This window comes from Oncorhynchus kisutch, linkage group LG24 (genome assembly GCF_002021735.2).
Source record: "Oncorhynchus kisutch isolate 150728-3 linkage group LG24, Okis_V2, whole genome shotgun sequence".
NCBI lineage: Eukaryota > Metazoa > Chordata > Actinopteri > Salmoniformes > Salmonidae > Oncorhynchus > Oncorhynchus kisutch.
In genome coordinates, this window is record NC_034197.2 from 39,656,317 (window position 1) to 39,671,838 (window position 15,522).

The 15,522-nt window shown below is 42.1% G+C and overlaps 1 protein-coding gene across 3 annotated transcripts in view; it reads left to right on the forward strand.

Annotated features, from left to right (window-relative positions):
- LOC109884804 (monocarboxylate transporter 5-like) overlaps positions 1-15,522 on the forward strand; it is a 48,530-nt gene that overhangs the window by 4,575 nt on the left and 28,433 nt on the right. For all 3 annotated transcript variants that reach the window (XM_020476737.2, XM_020476730.2, XM_020476721.2), the window contains exons 3-7: positions 8,247-8,409; positions 8,748-8,880; positions 9,353-9,496; positions 11,302-11,463; positions 11,608-12,303. In XM_020476737.2, the coding sequence (XP_020332326.2) occupies positions 8,247-8,409; positions 8,748-8,880; positions 9,353-9,496; positions 11,302-11,463; positions 11,608-12,303 (1,298 nt within the window). The remainder of the gene's footprint in view (positions 1-8,246; positions 8,410-8,747; positions 8,881-9,352; positions 9,497-11,301; positions 11,464-11,607; positions 12,304-15,522) is intronic.

Here is a 15,522-nt window from a genome sequence, read left to right on the forward strand (position 1 = left end):
GGGATCTTATCTCAGAGGCTGACCCAAAACGACATGGTCGCCGCAGAAGAGGCAGACGGAGCGGCCTACTGGTCAGACTCAGAAGGCGAGCACAGCATCCACCGCTTCCGAGCATATTACTCGCCAATGTCCAATCTCTAGATAACAAGGTGGATGAAATTAGGGCACGAGTTGCCTTCCAGAGAGACATCAGAGATTGTAACATTCTCTGATTCACGGAAACATGGCCCACTCGGGATATGTTGTCAGAGTCGGTACAGCCGTCCGGTTTCTAGCAGATACCTAGTCGGCCCTGAAAGGACTTCACTGGACTCTATGTATACTGGAAACCATACATCCTGATGCTGCATTTATTGAAGCTGGGGATTTTAACAAAGCTAACCTGAGAACAATACTTCCTAAATTCTATCAGCATATCGAATGCGTGACACAAGCCTCTAGCATTCTGGATCATTGCTACTCTAACTTCTGTGATGCATACAGAGCCCATCCCGCACTGCCTTCGGCAAATTTGAACATGACTCCATGTTGTTGCTCCCAGCCTATAGACAGGAAACGCCCGTGCTCAACCAGCGTCATGTTCTGATCAGCTTGATCGACCTGTTTGCGCTCTCTTTTTCTCTGTCTTTCTCCTCTGTTTCTCTTTCTCTCCCTCTCTCTTTCTCTCCCTCTCTCTTTCTCTCCCTCTCTCTTTTCTCTCTCTCTCTCTCTCTCTCTCTCTCTCTCTCTCTCTCTCTCTCTCTCTCTCTCTCTCTCTCTCTCTCTCTCTCTCTCTCTCTCTCTCTCTCTCTCTCTCTCTCTCTCTCTCTCTCTCTCTCTCTCTCTCTCTCTCTCTCTCTCTCTCTCTCTCTCTCTCTCTCTCTCTCTCTCTCTCTCTCTCTCTCTCTCTCTCTCTCTCTCAATAAAGGGTTCTATTTTCAGCTGGTGCTCAGGCGCTAGTGTCAAACGCACATTAGTTTGAAGTTCCGTCATGTAAAAACTGGCACACCCTGGATAGTTTCGTCAATTTACATCAGCTCGCTTGTACTGAGATGGGAGGGGCAGTAATATTTGAGGTTTGTCCTTAAAAACAGTTGAGAGCACAGTTGAGAGCGGAAGTGCAGCCAATCCAGCAGTGACACACAGGGCCCATGGAAGTGGATGTTGTATTTCAAAAACATCAAAAATAGGCAAGTAGCCTATGAATAAAGGGGTTTTAAATGGTCTACTGAAAGTGCTTTGAGTTTTTTTTGCCTTCATGCTTTTTCATGATTCACAATTCACCTGCATACTTCATTTTGCTTGTTCAAGTAGGTTATCCATCCCCATTTTCAAAGAGCGCCCCTCGTCCAATTACCATAGATACGCTCCTTACAACTATTCAGTCCTCCTATAATGCCATATTAATGGGGGAAAAAATAGGCAACGATACAGGAGCCTAGTATTTTGTATACAGTGCATTCGGAAAGTATTCAAACCCCTTGACTTTTTCCACATTTTGTTACGTTACAGCCTTATTCTAAAATGGATTAAATAGTTTTTTTCCTTATCAATCTACACACAGTACCCCATAATGACAGAGAAAAAAACTGGTTATTGTACATTTTTACACATTTATAAAAAAATAAGGAAATATGACATTTATTGAAGTACCCTTTACTCAGTAAACGCATACACAGTGTTGCAGAGATGGTTGTGGAGATGGGAGAACCTTCCAGAATGACAACCATCTCTGCTGCACTCTATCACTCTAGAGTGACCATCGGGTTCTTGGTCACCTCCCTGACCAAGGCCCTTCTCTCCCGATTGCTCAGTTTAGCCGGGCGGCCAGTTCTAGGAAGAGTCTTGGTAGTTTCAAACTTCTTTCATTTAAGAAGTGAAAGGGGATATCTAGTCAGTTGTACAGCTGCATGCATTCAACTGAAATGTGTCTTCTGCACTTAACCCAACCCTGCTGAATCAGAGAGGTGTGGAGGGCAGCCTTAATCAACATCCACAGCGACCAGGGAACAGTGGGTTAGCTGCCTGGCTCAGGGGCAGAATGACAGATTTTTACCTTGTCAGCTCTGGGATTTGTTCCAGCAACCTTTCGGTTACTGGCCCAACACTCCTACCTGCCAGGCCACTTGTCGCCCCCTTCCCCAGACCTGTGCCTCGACACAATCCTGTCTTGAAGCTCTACGGACAATCCCTTCAACCTCATGGCTTAGTTTTTTTGCTGACATGCACTGTCAACTCTGGGACCTTATATAGACAGGTGGGTGCCTTTCCAAATCATGTCCAATCAATTTGATTTACCACAGGTGGACTCCAATCAAGTTGTAGAAACATCTCATGGATGATCAATGGAAACAGGATGGACCCGAGCTCAATTTCGAGTCTCATAGCAAAGGGTCTGAATACTTATGTATGTTTAATACATGTTTTTTTTAATTATCTAAAAACCTGTTTTTGTTTTGTTATTATGACTTATTGTGTGTAGATTGATGAGGGGAAAAAATATTTAGTCAATTTTAGAATAAGGCTGTAAGGTAACAAAATGTGGAAAAAGTCAAGAGGTCTGAATACTTTCCAAATGTACTGTAAGTAATAGTAAGATGTGTTTCTTTGGAGAAGTGCATCTTTGGTAACCAATTTTGAGAGGTTCTCTTTGATGGGGATGGATACTTGACCAAGCCAAATGAAGCATGCAAGTAGGGGTGGATACTTGACCAAGCCAAATGAAGTATGCGAGTATGGATGGATGCTTGACCAAGCCAAATGAATTATACGAGTAGGGATGGATACTTGACCAAGCCAAATGAAGCATGCAAGTAGGGATGGATTACTTGACCAAGCCAAATGAAGCATGCAAGTAAGGATGGATTACTTGACCAAGCCAAATGAAGCATGCAAGTAAGGATGGATTACTTGACCAAGCCAAATGAACCATGCAAGTAGGGATGGATACTTGACCAAGCCAAATGAAGCATGCAAGTAGGGATGGATACTTGACCAAGCCAAATGAACTATGCAAGTAGGGATGGATACTTGACCAAGCCAAATGAACTATGCAAGTAGGGATGGATACTTGACCAAGCCAAATGAAGCATGCAAGTAGGGATGGATACTTGACCAAGCCAAATGAAGCATGCAAGTAGGGATGGATACTTGACCACGCCAAATGAAGCATGCAAGTAGGGATGGATACTTGACCAAGCCAAATGAAGCATGCCAGTAGGGATGGATACTTGACCAAGCCAAATGAAGCATGCAAGTAGGGATGGATACTTGACCAAGCCAAATGAAGTATGCGAGTATGGATGGATGCTTGACCAAGCCAAATGAATTATACGAGTAGGGATGGATACTTGACCAAGCCAAATGAAGCATGCAAGTAGGGATGGATTACTTGACCAAGCCAAATGAAGCATGCAAGTAAGGATGGATTACTTGACCAAGCCAAATGAAGCATGCAAGTAAGGATGGATTACTTGACCAAGCCAAATGAAGCATGCAAGTAGGGATGGATACTTGACCAAGCCAAATGAAGCATGCAAGTAGGGATGGATACTTGACCAAGCCAAATTAAGCATGCAAGTAGGGTTGGATACTTGACCAAGCCAAATGAAGCATGCAAGTAGGGATGGATACTTGACCAAGCCAAATGAAGTATGCGAGTATGGATGGATGCTTGACCAAGCCAAATGAATTATACGAGTAGGGATGGATACTTGACCAAGCCAAATGAAGCATGCAAGTAGGGATGGATTACTTGACCAAGCCAAATGAAGCATGCAAGTAAGGATGGATTACTTGACCAAGCCAAATGAAGCATGCAAGTAAGGATGGATTACTTGACCAAGCCAAATGAAGCATGCAAGTAGGGATGGATACTTGACCAAGCCAAATGAAGCATGCAAGTAGGGATGGATACTTGACCAAGCCAAATGAACTATGCAAGTAGGGATGGATACTTGACCAAGCCAAATGAAGCATGCAAGTAGGGATGGATACTTGACCAAGCCAAATGAAGCATGCCAGTAGGGATGGATACTTGACCAAGCCAAATGAAGCATGCAAGTAGGGATGGATACTTGACCAAGCCAAATGAAGCATGCAAGTAGGGATGGATACTTGACCAAGCCAAATGAAGCATGCCAGTAGGGATGGATACTTGACCAAGCCAAATGAAGTATGCAAGTAGGGATGGATACTTGACCAAGCCAAATGAAGCATGCCAGTAGGGATGGATACTTGACCAAGCCAAATGAAGCATGCAAGTAGGGAGGTCAGGGGTCAGACAGTATCCATCACTTACAGTGGGGCAAAAAAGTATTTAGTCAGCCACCAATTGTGCAAGTTCTCCCACTTAAAAAGATGAGAGAGGCCTGTAATTTTCATCATAGGTACACTTCAACTATGACAGACAAAATGAGAAGAAAAAAAATCCAGAAAATCACATTGTAGGATTTTTAATGAATTTATTTGCAAATTATGGTGGAAAATAAGTATTTGGTCACCTACAAACAAGCAAGATTTCTGGCTCTCACAGACCTGTAACTTCTTCTTTAAGAGGCTCCTCTGTCCTCCACTCGTTACCTGTATTAATGGCAGTAAGTAAATGTTTTCCATAATAAAGCAGCAGTCAGTGCTAGTGCTACTCATCTCATATGTATATACTGTACTCTATACCATCTACTGCATCTTTGCCTATGCCGCACGGCCATCGCTCATCCATATATCCATATTTATATATATATTTTTTAATATATTTATATATATTTTTATATATAAATATATATCTTTTTTTTAATATATATATATATATATCTTTTTATATATATTTATATATATATATTTTTATATTTATATATTTTTTTTATATATATTTATATATATTTATATATATCTTTTTATATATATTTATATATATATATTTTTATATTTATATATATATATTTTTATATATATATATTTTTATATATATATATATTTTTTTATATATATTTATATATATATATTTTTATATTTATATATTTTTATATATATATATTTTTATATATATATATATTTTTTTATATATATTTATATATATATATTTTTATATATATATATATTTTTTATATATATTTATATTTATATATTTATATAATATATATATATATATATATCTCATCCCTTTCCATTTGTGTGTATAAGGTAGTTGTTGTGAATTTATTTGATTATTTGTTAGATATTACTGCATTGTCGGAACTCAAAGCACAAGCATTTTGCTACACTTGCATTAACATCTGCTAACCATGTGTATGTGACCAATAAAATTGTATTTGATTTAGTGAGAAAATACAAGTGCAAACTGCTAGGTGCTATTGGGGACTTGTTGTCTAACTGGGATATATGTTCCTGAGGACATTGTTAGCAGCTGGGTTGGGCTGGCAGGAATCTTGGAAATGTGGAGGTGTTTCTTGGAATGCTTTTGTGATCAATCTACAGAGCTTCATCAACACAACCAAACAGTGGCCAGGCTGACCTACATTGCAGACTGTCATACCAGCTAACCACATCATATGATATACAGATGTAGGATCTGAATTTGAGCCAGGTTGCTACAGCAAGAAAATAATCATGCAGCAACAGAAAATGTGGATTATAATTTAATTAAGCAACATTTTTGTAGGGGTTGATATGTTCTTCGTACGGGAAAATCAAGTCTGAAATTTCATAGGTAAAATGTCATAGTTCAGAAGCCTTTTTAAACCTCAGGTAAGCTCTCCTGAAACAGGGTGATCAAATTAAGATCCTACACTCTGTAGCAATCGGATGTCCAACAACGCAGCGTCTGCAAAGTAGTTGGAAGGTACAGGTTTCAGGTCAAGTTTGTTCGCATGTTAAAAAGTGTTTTTGTCTGGTTAATAGAGCGACCAAGTCCAGGCTTGGGCGTTTGTCCCAAATGTCAGCCTATTCTCTTTATAGTACACTGGTCCAAAGGGAATAGGGCTCCATTTGGGACGCACTGCTAGTCATTATCACCACACAGTTGGCTGGCAGTCATTATCACCCCACAGCTGGCTTAGACAGATTTAAAGAGTCATGAACAAGTCAATCTCCTCAACCACTCCTAATTCCAGGGAGAACCTCACGACACAAGGCTACGGATTCATGTTAGCAAAGCTGGGGTTTTACACACACACACACACACACACACACACACACACACACACACACACACACACACACACACACACACACACACACACACACACACACACACACACACACACACACACACACACACACACACACACAGCTGGGACCTTGTCCTTGCTGGTGATCCATGACACACACACAAAATCATGTGTAGCTAGATGGATGATAAATTATAATTTACAGTCTCTAAGAAGAACTCCCAACCTCTCAGTATCCTTAACTCTCTATCTATAGAGTCCCTTGAGTAAAGCGCTGTCAGTAGCATTGCACTTGGCCAGTGTCTATAGGAAATGTACAATATCCTGGGACAAGTATAGTATTGCTGACAGCGCTTTTACTCAAGGGACTCTATAGATGGTGCGTGTTGAAATATGAACGTGTGCTACGACATACAGGCCGAGTTCCCTGGGTGGGAGGAGTTTACACATTTTAATTTAGACCATTCTATAGGTCCGAGTGTGAAATCTTCGAATTCACCCACAGACAGTCGGACCAAGGAGATCTACTGTACTTCAGACACGTGTTGTAAACACACATAAAACACTAAAGTGCTTGTTAACCTGTTAACTAGGGCCGGGACGATACCAGTATCGCGATACTCGTTAGTATCTTAGCAAAGAAATTAAAACACGAAGCGGACTTAACTTCTTAAAGAAACATCCCTATTGTTGGCAAACAAACATCATTATGATGTCATCCAGACATTATGACATTATGATGTCATCCAGACATTATGACATTATGATGTCATCCAGACATTATGACATTATGTCATCCAGACATTATGACATTATGATGTCATCCAGACATTATGACATTATGATGTCAACCAGACATTATGACATTATGATGTCATCCAGACATTATGACATTATGATGTCATCCAGACATTATGACATTATGATGTCATCCAGACATTATGACATTATGTCATCCAGACATTATGACATTATGATGTCACCCAGACATTATGACATTATGATGTCATCCAGACATTATGACATTATGATGTCATCCAGACATTATGACATTATGATGTCATCCAGACATTATGACATTATGATGTCACCCAGACATTATGACATTACGATGTCACCCAGACATTATGACATTATGATGTCATCCAGACATTATGACATTATGATGTCATCCAGACATTATGACATCATGATGTCATCCAGACATTATGACATTATGATGTCATCCAGACATAATGACATTATGATGTCATCCAGACATTATGACATCATGATGTCATCCAGACATTATGACATTATGATGTCATCCAGAGTCACCTGTATTTATTTATCCAGGTTATAGAACACAATATGTTACATACAGAATTTTTCTTTTTTTTAAAGGACACAAGAGTTTGGTCTGCTTTGTGTTTTTCCATTTTTGCCATGGAACAAAAATAATATGGTACTGGTATCGTCACAGGCCTTAATGTTAAAAACCCTGAAATAATTTGCCCAGGGGCTCTGTCTGCACTAACCAATAGGAGTTAGTAACCTGTCCTTATCCATCACTATTACCAACCGGAGTGGGGGGAAAAAATGAAATAGTAGCCACGGTTGATTACTTTAAATATATTCTTTAACATATGAAGACATTGCAATGTCTCTGGTAGCTACTGTACAACTTAAGCTTTGTCAGTAGAGGTCAAATTAGATCAAATGAGCCACTACTTTGAAGTTTTTGTATTGATTACATACAGTACATTTGGAGTATGACTTATTTCATGAAATAAATCAAGTACTTTTCTGACCACAGCTTTTCATGTACAATATATACCAGTACAGTATACAGTAGATTATATAATTCTATACCGAACATTTTTCTTATGTTCTCATCAAGCGTTTAGCTGAGATTTACTGTATGGCTCATGATTAGGATTATTATCAGAATGCGCTGTGGCTGAGTAACTAAGCCCATAGATGTGGTGGTTTACAGTCCTTTGAAAGTGTTCCATTATGTGTTCTTTTTGTAAGCATTACATTGTAACATTTTACTTTGAAAGTGTTCCATAGCTATTGTTTACTTTGAAAAGTGTTGCATTGTTGTGGTATGTTTTGCAGCGAGCCCAAGGCTGCCAAGCTCAGCCTGTTCAACAGAAATAACGCCCTGAATGCCTGTATGAAGAAAGAGGAGAAGAAAGAGGAGAAGAAAGAGAAGGAGATTCATTATGAGGATTCCCCAGATGGTGGCTGGGGCTGGATGGTTGTACTTCACTGCTTCCTGGTACGACTTCTTCTTTCCTCATCTTTGAGTGTTTGGAGGTTCACCAAATGTTTATCTATTGGACATGTTTCTAGATTATTATTGTTTGTATATATAATTGTTCATATGTTATACAATTATGCAGAGTTAGGGTCAATTTCATTTAGATTCCAGTCGATTCGTAAAAGTAAACCGAATTCCAATTTGGAATTTCAGTGTACTTCCTGAATTGACTGCAATAGAAAGGGAATTGACCCGAACCCTGACCCCCCCAACCCTGCATTTTGTAGTGTGGCAGATCATGTGTGTGTGTGTGTGTACGTCTGCCTACCTGCCTCCCTCTTTCTGTCTGACTCCAGGTGAATGTGCTGGTGATGGGGACCCTGAAGACGTTTGGGATCTTCTTCGTGACATTCCAGGATGAGTTCGGAGGGTCGGCAGAGAGTATCAGCTGGATCGGCTCGATCATGTCTAGCCTGCGGCTCTCTGGAGGTCAGCGTTCACATGACATGAAAACACTCAGACTACTACTGTATCACAGGAGGTTGGTGGCACCTTAATTGGGGAGGACGGGCTCGTGATAACGGCTGGAGAGGAATGATTGGAACGGTATTTAACTCAAACGCATGGTGTCCATGTGTTTGATGCCATTCCATTTACTTACTCCATTCCAGACCTTATTGTGAGCCGTCCTCCCCTCAGCAGCCCCCACTGTACTGTATCTGTGTGTGTGCGCGTGTTTAATACAGATGTGTGCAGTGTGTGTGTGTGAGGTCAGAGTTCACATAAAACCAAAGTCCGACCACATCACTCTTCCCTCTGGGTCTGGGGTCTGGGGTATGGGGGTCTGGCTCTTGTGTTGCATCACTGACAACATCTGACACCTGTCTGTCCTACTAAGAGCTTTGTGAATGGATGAATTATGGGATACATTTTCATGTTTTTCTGTTTGTTCCTGTGTTAGGTCCCCTGGCCGCTGTATCGTGTGCGAAGCTGGGGAACAGAGTGACCTCTATAGCTGGGGCTGTGCTGGTCAGTGTTGGCTTCCTCATGAGTGTCTTTGCCACCAGTGTGGTATTCCTATACATCAGCATGGGGCTGATTGTGGGTAAGTTATCAGAGGTTAAAAGAGGTTAAAAGAGCTACAGAGCAGACTAGGCTGGAGTCCAATATATGTGTAAAATACTTGAAAGTACTTGTCTTCAGGTATCTGATATACTTGAACTGTGTTTTTTTTTCTCTTGCATTCTTATTTTGGTATTTGGTGACAAAAAATAGGAATCTGTGTCTGAATCTGTGATGATCATAAAATACATGATCATAAATACACTGTATGACCAAAAGTATGTGGACATGTGCTTTTGGAACATCTAATTCCAAAATCATAAGCATTAATACGGAGTTTGTCCCTCCTTTGCTGCAATAACAGCCTGCACTCTTCTGGGAAGGCTTTCCACTAGACTGTGGAACATTGCTGCGGGGACTTGATTCCATTCAGCCACAAGAGCATTAGTGAGGTCAGGCACTGATGTTGGGCGATTAGGCCTGGCTCATAGTCGGTGTTCCAATTCATCCCAAAGGTGTTTGATGAGGTTGAGGTCAAGGCTCTGTGCAGACCAGTCAAGTTCTTCCACACCGATCTCGACTAACCATTTCTATATGGACCTCACTTTGAGCACAGTGGCATTGTAATGCTGAAACAGGAAAGGGCCTTCCCCAAACTGTTGCCACAAAGTTGGAAGCACAGAATCATCTAGCATGTAAGTGTATGCTGTAGCGTTAAGATTTCCCTGCACTGGAACTAAAGGTCCTAGCCCAGACCATGAAAAACAGCCCCAGACCATTATTCCTCCTCCACCAAACTTTACAGTTTGGACTATGCATTCAAGCAGGTAGTGTTCTCCTGGCATCCGCCAAACCCAGATTTGTCCGTCGGACTGCCAGATGGTGAAGTTGAGTGGCTGCTGCCAACATACTGCCTCAAATCTCGGATGTAATAAATGTATCACTAGTCACTTTAAAACAATGCCACTTTATATCATGTTTACATACCCTACATTACTCATCTCATATGTATATACTGTACTCTATACCATGTACTGCATCTTGCCTTTGTCATTCGGCCATTGCTCATCCATTTATTTACATGTACATATTCATTCCTTTACACTTGTGTGTAAAAGGTAGTTGTGAAATTGTTAGATTACTTGTTAGATATTACTGCATGGTCGGAACTAGAAGCACAAGCATTTCGCTACACTCGCACTAACATCTGCTAACCATGTGTATGTGACCAATAAAATTTGATTTGAAGTGTGAATTGTGACTCCAGAGAATGCGTTTCCACTGCTCCAGAGTCCGATGGCGTTGAGCTTTACACCAATGCAGCCGACGCTTGGCATGGTGATCTTAGGTTTGTGCGCAGTTGCTCGGCCAAGGAAACCCATTTCAGGAAGCTCCCGACGAACAGTTCTTGTGCTGACATTGCTTCCAGAGGCAGTTTGGAACTCTGTAGTGTGTGTTGCAACTGAGGACAGACGATTTTTACTCGCTACAGCACTTGTCATTCCAGTTCTGTGAGCATGTGTGGCCTACCACTTTGTGGCTGAGCTCCTCGACGTTTCCACTTCACAATAACAGCACTTACAGCACTTACAGTTGACTGGGGCAGCTCTAGCAGGGCAGAAATTTGACAATCTGACTTGTTGGAAACTATGACAGTGCCCAAGTAACTGAGCTCTTCAGTACCGGCCATTCTACTGCCAATGTTTGTCTATGGAGATTGCATGGCTGTGTGCTCAGTTTTATACTCCTGCTAGCAACGGGTGTGGCTAAAATAGCCCAAATCCACTCATTTGAAGGGGTGTCAACATACTGCTGTCTATATACTGTATGTCATGTAACCCCTCTCAGGCCTGGGTTTTGCACTCCTGTACCAAGCCACCTCTGTTGTCACGGCAACATATTTCCGTAAGAGGTTAGCGACGGCATACTCCATCGGGCGGTCTGGGATGGGCTTGACCTTCGCCCTCGCCCCTTTCACTCAGCTGCTGCTGGATCAGTATGCCTGGCAAGGTACTGACACACACACACGGATATACACACACACACATATACACACACATCTGTTATTGGGATGTGAAAATGATTTAATTATTATGGGAATATCATAATGCTCTTCTGGAATGACCCCGTAACACCCCTATGCTCCTCCCATAGGAGCTCTGCTGATCCTAGGAGGCCTGATGTTAAACCTGGTGGCCTCTGGGATGCTGCTAAGACCCATCCACATTAAGCCTGCACCACCCCCTTCCTCATCCTCATCTTCATCCATCCAAAAAACCCCTCTGATAGATCCAGAGAAGGAGAAGGACCGCCCTCAGAATGGATGCTGCTTTAACAGATCCACAATGTTAACCAATGGCATCACCAAATCAGAGTCTTCTCCTTCCACTCCACAACCCCTGCATTGGGACACTGAGACCTCAGAGAAGGTCTCCACACATGAGTTGGTTCAGAGCAACTACATCCCCCCACCTCCACCAAACCCTGAACTGACCAAGCTGGTACAAAACAGCGTGAACAGGCACGTTCAGGAGGCATCCCCTCCCACAGCCACCATAGACAGCCCCAGCCTCATGGAACAGAACGGTACCATTAGCCTAAACGGTTCAGCTGTGTTTGGGTTCTCCTCAACTAATGGTTCTACCACTGTGGATGATCACATCCCACCGGCTGTGAAAAATAACAGAGTCCTAGACTTCTCCCTGTTGAAGAACCCCTTCTTCTGCATCTACACTTGGTCCGTGGTATTCAGCCAGCTGGCTTACTTCATCCCCTACTTCCACTTGTCTGCCCGGGCCAGGAACCTGGGTATAGATGCCATGGATGCTTCCTTCATCATCTCTGTGGCAGGTGAGTCTCAGACAGTCGATCAACCTTCCCCTGAGACAAGGCTGTAGACATTTGGTCACCCTACAAGGCAAGTAGGCTGTGGGCATTAGGACACCATACCGGGAAAGTAGGCTGTAGGGTCTACAGACATGTCTCAGGTCTTTATCAACCCACAGAACCTCTTTTTCACAACATTTCCACTGTGCAAACAAGCAAGGATGGTGACCAAAGACAATAATCTCTCAGGATACTCATACTTGTACCCTTGATGATTAAACAATTGAATTTGAATATACCTTGTTGAATATAGGGTAGTAATAACACCTTCCCTAGTAAAGGGAAAGACCTAGTCAGATGAAAATTACAGGCCTCTCTCATCTTTTTAAGTGGGAGAACTTGCACAAATACTTTTTTGCCCCACTGTATATGGAGGTGTATATATGGAGGGGTATATATGGAGGGGTATATATGGAGGTGTATACAGTGCTTTATTCAGACTCTTTTTCCACATTGTTTCTATACAGCCTTCCTCTAAAATGGATTTAAAAAACAACAACAATTTCCTCATCAATCTACACACAATACCCCGTAGTGAAAAAGGCAAAAACAGGCTTTTAGAAAATCTTTGGTATTCAGACCCTTCACTATGAAATTTGAAATTGAGCTCACGTGCATCCTATTTCCATTGATCATCCTTGAGATGTTTCTACAACTTGACTGGAGTCCACCTATTCCACCTATTCATTTGATTGGACATGATTTGGAAAGCTACACCTGTCTATATAAGGTCCCACAGTTGACAGTGCATGTCAGAGCAAACACCAAGCCATGAGGTCGAAGGAATTGTCCGTAGAGCTCCGAGACAGGATTGTGTCGAGGCACAGGTCTGGGGAAGGGTATAAAAACATGCCTGCAGCATTGATGGTCCCCAAGAACACAGTGGCCTCCATCATTCTTAAATGGAAGAAGTTTGGAACCACCAAGACCTTTCCTAGAACTTTCCGCACGGCCAAACTGAGCAATTGGGGGAGAAGGGCCTTTGTCAGGGAGGTAACCAAGAACCTGATGGTCACTGTGACAGAGCTTCAGAATTCCTCTGTGGAGATGGGAGAACCTGCCAGAAGGACAACCATCTTTGCAGCACTCCAGCAATTAGGACTTTATGGTCAAGTGGTCAGGCGGAAACCACTCCTCAGTAAAAGGCACATGACAGACCGCTTTAAGTTTTCCAAAAGGCACCTAAAGTACTTTCAGACCATGAGAAACAAGATTCTCTGGTCTGATGAAACCAAGATTGAACTCTTTGGCCTGAATGCCAAGAGTCACTTCCGGAAGAAACCTGGCACCATCCCTACGGTGAAGCATGGAGGTGGCAGCATCATGCTGTAGGAATGTTTTTCAGCGGCAGGGTCTAGGAGACTAGTCAGGCTGAGGGAAAGATTAACAGAGCAAATTACAGAGAGATCCTTGATGAAAACCTGCTTCAGAGCGCGCAGGTGGAAGGTTCACCTTCCACCAGGACAACAACCCGAAGCATACAGTCAAGACAATGCAAGAGTGGCATTGGGACAAGTCTCTGAATGGCCCTGTGTGGCCCAGCCAGAGACGGACTTGAACCAAATCGAACATCTCTGGAGAGACTTGAGAATAGCTGTGCAGCAACACTCCCTGTCCAACCTGACAGAGCTTGAGAGAAGAATTGGAGAAATTCCCCACATACAGGTGTGCCAAGCTTGTAGCATCATGTCCAAGAAGACTCAAGGCTGTAATCACTGTCAAAGGAGCTTCAACAAAGTACTGATTAAAGGGTCTGAATACTCATGTAAATGTGATATTTCTCAAATAAATATATATATATATATATATTTCTAAAATACTGTTTTTGCTTTGTCATTATGGGGTATTTTGTTTAGGTTGATGAGATTATTATTACTTAGATTTTTTAAACATTTTGGAATAAGGCTGTAACGTATCAAAATGTGGAAAAAGTGAAGGGGTCTGAAAACTTCCCAAATGGATTGTATGGATGGGGTATTTTGAGGCCTATATGAAAGGGTATTTTGAGGCCTATATGAAAGGGTATTTTGAGGCCTATATGAAAGGGTATTTTGAGGCCTATATGAAAGGGTATTTTGAGGCCTATATGAAAGGGTATTTTGAGGCCTATATGAAAGTGTATTTTGAGGCCTATATGAAAGGGTATTTTGAGGCCTATATGAAAGGGTATTTTGAGGCCTATATGAAAGGGTATTTTGAGGCCTATATGAAAAGGTATTTTGAGGCCTATATGAAAGGGTATTTTGAGGCCTATATGAAAGGGTATTTTGAGGCCTATATGAAAGGGTATTTTGAGGCCTATATGAAAGGGTATTTTGAGGCCTATATGAAAGGGTATTTTGAGGCCTATATGAAAGGGTATTTTGTAAACCCAGTGCAAATGGAAGGTTAAGTCGCCATCATCATTATTTGAAGGCAAGTATAACAAATTCACAAAATATGAACACTGAGTTGCATTATAATGATGCACACATACCTATTTATTTATATTATAAAGACACAACAGATGAAGACTGAGTTTTATTATAAGTGGAGTTCTCCTTACCTTATGCCCATTCCATGTTTCTTTTTAAATATAATAATTGACTGAACATACCATGGACAAAAACTGACATTTGTGTCGTTGAATGTTGATCCCGACTCCCTAGTCTGTCTCCCGACCGTATTCTGTCAATATCCACTAGGTCATTCGGGAAACTTCCTTCTAATGACAGAAGCGCAGAAGACGACGCGGTACTGTTTTGGTGCGTTCGTTTTAGCCTGCCAGAGGTGCCGGGTCAGCGCCAGAAGACGACGCGGTACTGTTTTGGTGCGTTCGTTTTAGCCTGCCAGAGGTGCCGGGTCAGCGCCAGAAGACGACGCGGTACTGTTTTGGTGCGTTCGTTTTAGCCTGCCAGAGGTGCCGGGTCAGCGCCAGAAGACGACGCGGTACTGTTTTGGTGCGTTCGTTTTAGCCTGCCAGAGGTGCCGGGTCAGCGCCAGAAGACGACGCGGTACTGTTTTGGTGCGTTCGTTTTAGCCTGCCAGAGGTGCCGGGTCAGCGCCAGAAGACGACACGGTACTGTTTTGGTGCGTTTGTTTTAGCCTGACAGAGATGCCGGGTCAACGCCAGAAGACGACGCGTTACTGTTTTGGTGCGTTTGTTTTAGCCTGCCAGAGGTGCCGGGTCAGCGCCAGAAGACG